The sequence below is a fragment of the Oratosquilla oratoria genome, chromosome 21, assembly GCF_046742065.1.
Source record: "Oratosquilla oratoria isolate Oo_2021 chromosome 21, ASM4674206v1, whole genome shotgun sequence".
Taxonomy (NCBI): domain Eukaryota; kingdom Metazoa; phylum Arthropoda; class Malacostraca; order Stomatopoda; family Squillidae; genus Oratosquilla; species Oratosquilla oratoria.
In genome coordinates this window covers 15,840,885-15,850,967 of record NC_134797.1, presented here as the reverse complement: position 1 = coordinate 15,850,967, position 10,083 = coordinate 15,840,885, and the positions used below count along the sequence as shown (strand labels likewise).

At 41.4% G+C, this 10,083-nt stretch overlaps 1 protein-coding gene and 1 long non-coding RNA gene across 2 annotated transcripts in view; one reads left to right on the top strand and one right to left on the bottom strand.

Annotated features, from left to right (window-relative positions):
• Nucleotides 1-1,982: 1,982 nt before the first annotated feature.
• LOC143036714 (sulfotransferase 1C4-like) overlaps nucleotides 1,983-10,083 on the top strand; it is a 15,233-nt gene continuing 7,132 nt past the window's right edge. Inside the window, exons 1-5 of the mRNA XM_076204350.1 lie at nucleotides 1,983-2,068; nucleotides 6,017-6,214; nucleotides 8,525-8,670; nucleotides 9,245-9,449; nucleotides 9,712-9,838. Of these exons, the coding sequence (XP_076060465.1) occupies nucleotides 2,045-2,068; nucleotides 6,017-6,214; nucleotides 8,525-8,670; nucleotides 9,245-9,449; nucleotides 9,712-9,838 (700 nt within the window). The 5' untranslated portion in view covers nucleotides 1,983-2,044. The remainder of the gene's footprint in view (nucleotides 2,069-6,016; nucleotides 6,215-8,524; nucleotides 8,671-9,244; nucleotides 9,450-9,711; nucleotides 9,839-10,083) is intronic.
• LOC143036715 (uncharacterized) overlaps nucleotides 9,735-10,083 on the bottom strand; it is a 13,594-nt gene continuing 13,245 nt past the window's right edge. Inside the window, exon 3 of the long non-coding RNA XR_012967395.1 lies at nucleotides 9,735-9,853. This is a non-coding gene — a long non-coding RNA (uncharacterized LOC143036715). The remainder of the gene's footprint in view (nucleotides 9,854-10,083) is intronic.

Sequence of the window (10,083 nt, the reverse complement as noted above, 5' to 3'; positions counted from 1 at the left end):
CCTTCCATTCCCTCTAATTCCCTAAGGATCATCTCCCCATATAAATTAAATAAATCTGGAGACATAACACAGCCTTGACGCACTCCCCTCTTTATAGCTTGAAATTCTGTTCTTCCTCCCCGTACCCTCACTGCTGCTCTTTGCTTCCAATACAAATTTCTGATGATACTCATGTCTCATATATTATATATATATATATATATATATATATATATATATATATATATGTATATATATATATATACATACATACATATACCAAGGCTTTTTCCCCCTTACCAGGGAGGTAGCCAAAAAGGAAATATATATATACATTATATATATATATATACATATATATATATATATATATATATATATATATATATATATATATATAAATATATATTTATATATATATATATATATATATATATATATATATATATATATATATATGTATGGTTATATTGATTACGAGGGATATGAAGGATCGGTTCTAAGGCCTGTCCAGAAAATGAAGGCTATACAGCAGCACCAATTACAAAACAAGAATTAGAAACATCAATGAAAAAGGAAAACAGGCAAAGTCGCAGAAATTATCACATATCTTATCCACAAAGTCATATCCTGGGTTGCCAGCGCCATATCAGATATCATAAAGAAGCAATATTAAAATCAGGGAAGTCAGCGGACGACCCAACTAGCGACAGACCCATATCACTTCTATGCTGCTTTTTCAAAATACTTGGACGAATCATGCTTACGAGACTGTCATGCTTGATCCTCATATACCCTTTGAAAAAGCATGTTTTAGATCAGAAAGTAATACATTTAAACCAGGTACTGGCACACAGATCTTACATCGAGTCAGGCTATGAACGAAAAACAAAAATAGGTGCCGTCCTCACAGACCTCTCAGCAGCCCAAGACATCGTCTGGCACAAGGGGCTAATGCTGAAACTGGCCAAACTCATCAGTTGCAAGAAAACCCTCAAACTGATTAATTGAATGACAAAAATGAGAACCTTTCATGTATGCCTGGGGAAAGACATTAGCAAAAAGGGGAAAATTAAAAACGGGGTCCCTCAAGGTGGGGTCCTTGCGTCAACCTTTGTAAAAACCTTTGTGAAAAAATTTATATTAGCGACATGTGCGCAACAAGATTCCTTAAGTTTTGATACGCAGACGACTTAGCTATTTCTTACCAATCCAGTAACGTAAACAAACTGGAAACAATACTTAGTAGACACACCCAGATCATCAAAACCTTATTCAATAAATGGTGCCTGAAAATAAATACTACAGAATCAGTGACGACACTATTCCACACCAATAACCATCAGGTAAATCAACCCCATCAAATACAGCTTAATAATGACCTGGCTGAGCGGGTTAGGGCGTCGTTACTTGCGGCGAAGGTCGAGGTTAGGGCGGTTCGAATCCTGCCACCAGCGAAGTTGAACCAAGGGCATGGTTCATTAAATTCCACGCTACAAAGCCTTCTGTGAGGGGCACCGTCCTAGCCTCCCGATAGGGGGGAGTGCGTGACGTTAAACCATATCATCATAATCATCATCCTTCTTGTGAAACACCCAAAACATTTCGTGGTACTCGACAGAACCCTGACATACTCGTATAAGCAACACCTTGAAAATACTGTACAAAAACTAAAGAGGAGGAACACTCTCATTAGTAAACTAGATGGAACGTCATGGGGTGCTCCTCAGACTGCTAACAATATCCTCCCTGGCCCTATGCTACAGTGTAGCTGGGTACTGTATCCCAGTTTGGACACGCAGCGATACCGAGGGATACGGTACAGTAATAGAGGCAATCAAGGCATTCGTCAACTGGACTATGACTATGAATTTAGAGGTGTGAGAAACTACCATAGCCCTATTTCGACAATGGCTCCATAATGTTTCACTTATCATCGGACACGGCTGGTGAGGTTCCGAAGTACTTGTTGGTCGCGAGTGAAATCTTTGGCCGTGAGCCAAATGTTACTGCTGTCCCTCAGTGTAGTAATTGCTCTCGTTGACACCAGACAACGCAACGACAAATGCCGATCCACGGGTCAACGTCGGTGAGTACTGTACGAGTCTTGTCGAAACAAACAAACAAACACACACACACACACACACACACACACACACACACACACACACACACACACACACACACACACCTACGTCAAGAAAATGTAGTTATACTTGATACATGATTTGATAGCACCAAGCAAGGAACAGCAAAAGTGCAGAGAACTCTACATGGTTGGGTAAACAGGCGAGTTAAATCCTCTAACTTAAAAGCGAACTTTCAATTTTCAACTGTTGACATATAACAAATCCTCATCCAGACCTGATGCCAATGCTGGATATTCAAGAACCAAATGAAGAGTAGATTTCAATCCCATTATCATCTTGATTCCATAGAGGTATGATATGTCTATGTATGGCAAATGTAGACTAGGATAGAGGGGCTATGGACGGTTGTAAAGACAAAATGTTGTATCTAATTACATGGAAGATAAAAGTTTTTATCTTATCAAGAGTTTAAGTGTCTTATTTACGATAACAAGACAGATGCATGATAGGCTTGACAGGGTGTATCATCTTTGTTTAATCGTCTTAGTCTAAATGCCTCGCCTGCAAAGCATGGTTTCACAAACGGCAGCATACTTTACTCTAGGACATATCAAGTTTTCCATAATTTTTTTTATCATATTTTCGTCTAGATATTGGAATGTAAATTTTATAAATGTCAACAGTTTTGAAGTTCCTCCATGTAATCTTCTTGATACTAATACTACCAAGTATTTCTCCTCTGTTTTCCTTTGCTTTGATGTTTTGATGTTGATATTCATTTCCCATATCTTTTGTCTGTCTGATTTTAATTTATTATTAGTTATGTCAATTTATTATTATTTACTATTTACCTGTTTGTTTATTATTTAACTATACCTATGCATTTATTTATGTATTTTATTTGTTATTTACATTATTATAGTTTTTATTTATCATTTTATTATTAATATGATTTTTTTTTCGCATCCGGCCTAGATATGGATCAAAAGGTCTCCTGTCGGTATGCTCCGCCTTTGTAATCCTTTGTAATATCTGGCTACATTTAGATAACAGATTTTTCTGTAGCCTCTTACAACTGTTTTCATTCTTCTCTATTCTCATAACCTCGGTATCGTCAGCAAAGAGACTATTATAAGTGCTTGCCCTATCCATTACACCTTTAACACAAATAAACAAATGAATGAACGAGTGAACAAATAGTGGACCCACCTAGTTATTTCCTTCCAGTTTGACGTCTTACCCTTCACTACCGTTCTCATAACATGTTTTTCAGAAAGTCCTTTATCCATTCCAGCAGACTCCTTTTAAGTCTTCCTTGATGTTCCAGTTTCCTAATCTTTGCTAAATACTTTATCGAAAGCTTTCTCCAGATCCAGATATACAGTCTACCCATCAATCTCATTCCTCTAGTACATCTATCACTCTTAAATAGATACCAAACAAGTTTGGTGTGTATGTGTGTGCGCGTGCGCGCGCGTGTGTGTGTATTTACCTAGTTGTATTATACGGGAAGGGAGCTTTGCTCGTGGTAACCAGTCTTTGTATCTCTCAGCATCAAGTTTTTCTTAAAATCTTGAATAGTGTTTGTACACTGTTTCTTTGTCTAATTTGTAGCAGGGTCAGAGGAGGGATTGAGGAAGTTAGTGACAGAGTTTGAGAAGGTGTGTGAAAGAAGGAAGTTGAAGAGAAATGTGGGTAAAAGTAAGGTGATGAGATGTACAAGAGGAGAGAGTGACAGTAGACTGAAAGTGAGCATAAAGGGTGAGAAACTGGAGGAAGTGGATAGTTTTAGATACTTGAGTGCGAATGTGACAGGAAAGGGAGGAGTGGGGGTGGAGGTAGAATGTAGATTGAGAGAAGCGAGTAAATGCCTTGGTGGATTAAAAAGTGTAGTGAGAAATAGACATCTAGGAATGGATGCTAAGAGGAGGTTATATGAAGGAGTGATTGTGCCAACAGCAATGTACGGGGCAGAAACATGGAACATGAGAGAGGAAGAGACAAGGAGTTTGAATGTGCTTGAGATGAAATGTCTGAGAAGTATGATAGGGGTTACTAGGCTGGATAGAGTGAGAAATGAGGAGGTGAGGAGGAGAAGAGGGGTGGAAAGGGAGCTGGGAGATAGGGTTGATAAAATAGTATTAGGATGGTTTGGACACATGGAAAGAATGAGTGAAGAAAGATTAGTAAAAGAAGTGTGGAAGGCAGAGGTGGAAGGAGTGAATATGAGGGGGCGTACTAGGATGAGATGGATGGCTGGGGTGGAAGGGGCTTTACAAAAGAGAGGAATGTCTGTAGAGGAAGGACGGGAGAGGACAGAAGAGAGTGGTGAATGGAGAAGGGTTGTGTATAGATGAGGCTGTGATGCATGAGGGGGAGTGGGTGGGGGATGGGGGATGGGGGGTGAGAGAGTGTGTGTGGAAAAAAAATTGACGCAACCCAAAGGGATTTCTCCCCGTCTTCTCCTTTTCTGCATGAGTGGACGGAGGGGGGGGGGGTCGACGAATTTATGAAGCGGCCTTGCTGTGGATGTGCTGTGTCTTGCGACACTGCTTCTGACCCAGGGCAGTGGACAAGATGCAGGGATGGCCCGTCATCCAGGAGGTGCCAAGGTAGGAGGGAGGGAGGAGGGTGGAGGGGAGTGGAATATATGGGAAATGAATTGGGTGGGAGTGATTTCTATGCCTTTTTCTTTTTGGCTACTCCCCGTGTAAGGGGGAAAAAGCCTGTGGTATATGTATATCTATCACTGTGTGAGAAGCTATTTTTTTCAGATCTCTTCTGTAATTATCTTTTTTGAGTTTCTTTTCGTGTCCTCTTGTTTTTCCATTGTCCCATTTCAATAAATAATTCTTATCTAAGATTTCCATTCCCTTCATAATTCTATAGATAGTTAGTAGGTCTCCTCTTTCCCTTCTTTGTTCCAGAGTTGGTCATTCTAATTTGGACAGTCTTTGTTCATATGTCATTTTGGAAAGAGTTGGTGCCAGTTTTGTTGTTGCTCTTTGTATTCTTTCTATTTTCTTATATTCTTTCTGGTACCGGGTGTCCATAGTGTTGCTGCGTACTCAAGTTTTGATCTTATTTGTGTAGTTTAATATTTTTTTTTATCATTTCCTCGTCCAAATAGGCAAATGCCACTTTTATTGACCTCAATAAATTGCAGGTTTCTCCGACTATTTCATTAATATGCTTATCCGGTGTCATGTCTTTGCTGATCATTACTCCAAGGTCTTTTTCCGAGTTTTCTTTTTTGACCTCTTCTTCACCAATTTTATAATCTCTCGATATTCTGTTTTTACTTTCTCCAAATTCCATTATACTACATTTCTTGATATTGAATTTTACTCCCCACTTTTGAGTCCATTTCCAGATCTTGTCCAAGTCTTGCTGTAATGAGTTGCAATCCTTATCCGTTTTTACTTTCTTTAGTACTTTTGCGTCGTCTGCAAAGAAATCCATATAACACACTACTCCTTTATCCATGTCATTTATGTATATGGCAAACATGATCGGGGCCAGTATTGATCCCTGCGGGACACCACTTATCATTTCTTCCCAATTTGAGAATTTATCTCTAATTGTGTGTGTGTGTGTGTGTGTGTGTGTGTGTGTGTGTGTGTGTGTGTGTGTGTGTATGTATATATATATATATGTGTGTGTGTGTGTGCGTGTGTGTGTGTGTATGTATATATGTGTGTGTGTATGTATATGTGTGTGTGTGTGTATGTATATGTGTGTGTGTGTGTATATGTGTGTGTGTGTGTGTGTATACGTGTGTGTGTGTGTATACGTGTGTGTATGTGTATACGTGTGTGTATGTGTATACGTGTGTGTATGTGTGTCTGAGTATGTATGTGTGTGTATATGTTTGTATGATAGAGTACACAGCAACAAAAAAATCCACATCCTCTCAAATCCTATCTATATTTCCTTCCCTTCTGCAGGAGGATATTTCTCCTTCGGCAGAGGAGCGCCGAACGCTGATGAGCGGACACACGGTGGAGTTCCTGAAGGAGGAAGAGCTCGATAGACATACACGTCACTTCAAAGCGTACAACGAAGGCCTTGTACGCCTCCATCCTGGTCGTTGGCTCTTCAAAACGCCCTTCCTAGATGTGGCAGATGCGTATTACACCTTTAAAGTAAGCCACTGGATCACATAAGTGAAGCCCTGTCGTGCCTACCCTGTATGATTTTTTAGTGTGCGTGCGTGCGTGCGTGCGTGTGTGTGTGTGTGTGTGTGTGTGTGTGTGTGTGTGTGTGTGTGTGTGTGTGTGTGTGTGTGTGAGTACGTGTTTCACCATGGTCTTGGATCACGTATTGGACTCGTGATCGACAGTTATTAACCTCCCAGATGAGAGCTCAGAGCTCGTATGGCCGATCTATGGGTAATACTGTGACCTCACACGCACACACATACCCAACTCTGCGCCCACGAGAGTTGGAGTAACACCCCGCAGCGAAGCGATACTGAAATTATTTCAGCCTTGGGCGGGAGTCGAACCCGGACCGCCGTAGTGGCGGGCGAGAACTCTAACAACAGCGCCACGAGGTGTGTGTGCGTGCGTATACATACACACACACATATATATATATATATATATATATATATATATATACATATATATACATATTACATACATATATATGTATATATACATACACACACAATTATATATATATATATATATATTATATATATATACATTATATATATATATATACATATTACATACATATATGTATATATACATACACACACAATTATTATATATATTATATATATATATATATATATATATATATATATATACACCAAAAGCTTTTTCCCCTTACAAGAGATGTAGACATAAATATCCACTCCCACCCATTCCATCTCTACATACTCCACTCCCATCCACCCCCTCCCTCCCTCTTATCTTGGCACCTCCTGGATGACGGGTCATCCCTGCATCTCGCTCACTGCCCAAGGTCAGAAACAATGTCGCAATACACAGCACATCCACAGTAAGGCCGCTTCATTTAATCGGCGACCTGCCCTCTCCGTCCCTTCATGCAGAAGAAAAAAAGACAAATCTCTTCGGGCTGCGTCAATTTATTTTTCACACATACTCCCTCACCCCCCATCCCCCACCCGCTCCCTTTCATGCATCACAGCATCATCCATACATAACTATTCTCCACTCACCCTTATCTTCTGTCTTCTTCCGTCTTTCCTCAACAGACATTCCCCTCTTTCTCAATGCCCCTTTTACCCCATCCATCCATCTCATCCTTGGTCGCCTCCTCATGTTCACTACTTCCACCTGTGCCTTCCACATCTCTTTCACTAATCTCTCTTCACTCATTCCTTCCATGTCTCCAAACCATCCCGATAATCTTTCATTAACCCTATCTCCCAACTCCCTTTCCGCCCGCGTTCTCCTCTTCACCCCCTCGTTCCTCACTCTATCCAGCCTAGTAACCCCTATCATACTTCTCAGATACCTCATCTCAAACACATTCAAACTCCTCCTCTCTTATGTTCCATGTTTCCGCCCCATACAGTGTTGTCGGCACAATCACTCCATACAATCTCCTCTTAGCATCCATTCCCACATGTCTATTTCTCATAACATTTTTTAATCCCCCAAGGCATTTATTTGCTTCTCTCAATATATATTCTATCTCCACCTCCACTCTTCCCTTTCCCGCCACATTCGCACCCAAGTATCTAAAATCATCCACTTCCCCCAGTCTCCCTTAATATTAAATTCCAATTTTCTGTCAATCTACCCTTGTACATCTATCCACCTTACTTTTACCCACATTTCTCTTCAACTTCCTTCTTTCACACACCTTCTAAAACTCTGATCCTGCCACACACACACACACACACACACACACACACACACACACACACACACACACACACACACACACACACACACACACACACACACACACATTTGTACGGCCATCTTTAAAAGCTCTCACCCATTTCCGCACCATCCCATCACTCAATGTTTTCTTCATACAGTTCACTGATCTGACGATGAATTTCAGCCGCTTTCACGCCTTTAGAAGTAAGAAAACGAATCACAGCGCGTATTTTACAGTCGACGGCATTCTCAATCAGAGGAGGCATTTCAAATACTCAAAAACAAACTTAAACACGGTCAGATGATTCCGTAATTATGTTGAAAAATAGATTACAGTACAGGTTTTCATGTAAAAATAAAATTGTTACGAAAAGTCTACTTGTTTCATTTTTATCTCAAAACAGTACTTAAACACGCTTCGCGTGTATATATACATTATATATATATATATGTGTGCGTGTGTGTGTGTGTGTGTGTGTGTGTGTGTGTGTGTGTGTGTGTGTGTGTGTGTGTGTGTGTGTGTGTGTGTGTGTGTGTGTCTGTGTGTGTGTATATACATATATCCATATATACTCACACACATCATTGCAGTTCCGACCCAGTGACGTTATTATCGTGACGTACCCGAAGTGCGGCACCACATGGACTCAGGAGATCGTCTGGACCATGAGGAACAACCCGAAACTGAACCACTCGGACGCTCTCCTTCCGGTCAACATCCGGGCCCCTTTCCTGGAGTGAGTGTCAACTTTGAAGTATAGCCTATGCGTATGTGTGGTACGGTACAACATGATGTGTGTGTGTGTGTGTGTGTGTGTGTGTGTGTGTGTGTGTGTGTATTCATTCACTTGATCTTTGGATCACGTGTTGGACTCGTGATCAACAGCTATTTCCCTCCTGGAAGAGAGCTCAGAGCTCGTAGGTCCGATCTATGGGTAATGCTATGACCTTGCACACACACACACCCAACTCTCCGCCCACGAGAGTCAGAGTAACGACCCGAAGCGCAGCGGTACCGAAATAATTTCGGCCCTGGGCAGGATTCGAACCAGGAACTCCAGGCCACTATCGTGGCAGTTCAGTGCTCTACCAACTGCGCCACCGAGTCGTGTGTGTGTGTGTGTGTGTGTGTGTGTGTGTGTGTGTGTGTGTGTGTGTGTGTGTGTGTGTGCACGTGCATGTGTCTGTATGTGTGTGCGTGTGTGTGTGAGTACGCACATCTGTGACTTAAGTTTCTAACATTTTACCTTTCCTGACATAACACCAAAGAGCTTTTCTTCCAACCCGGGTCACCCTTTTCTTTTTCTTCAGCATGGACTCTCTTTCCCCAAAGAAGAGGAAAGATCCTCCTAATCCCGAGAACCCGTCGATCAAGAAACTGGTGCGTCTCAACCCTTCGGCAGATCCCAAGGAAAAGGTGTTCTTGCAACTGGCGGAGGCCACGAAGGACCCAAGAACCATCAAGACGCACCTCCCTCTCAGCCTCCTGCCGCCTCAGATGATAGACGAATGCAAAGTAAATGTGTCTATGTCTTCTATTCGTTGGAATTACGATGAACTATCACACTGACAAAGCATATAGACGCGAGACCGACCTTTCGGTTCGTAATAAAACGAGGTTGTGTGAGGAGCCTACCCGTTTAGGCGCTGAGTACCTGCAGCCTAAGCCTTCACCAAGCACAACGTTCTCGTTTAGTTTTCTTGTCCTCTTCGCTTAGGATACTCCCCACGACAGTACTTCTCAGGTCAAGGACAACCTCACGTCTCATCCTCCGCAGATAATCTACGTGGCGAGGAATCCGAAGGATATGTGTCTGTCGTATCTCCACCATTGCAGGATCATGAAGACCCGCGCCTTCGAGGGCGACCTCGAGGACTGGCTGGACTTCCTTCTCAAGGACGACTGTGAGTACGAAGAACCTACGGATGTCAAGTGCCTTGATTCCGATAAGTTGATAAATGTATTTATCTATTTATTTACTTGTTTCTTACCGACCTCATTAATCAACCCGTTCAAATTGAGTGTTCATAAACTCAACGTCTACCGTTAATTATTTTACTCTGACGAATGCTAGAAGATTCCATCAAGTTTTGTCTTTTCGTCCTCTAATGAGTTGATTACCTAATCCATCGGTTTTTTTTTTTTTTAT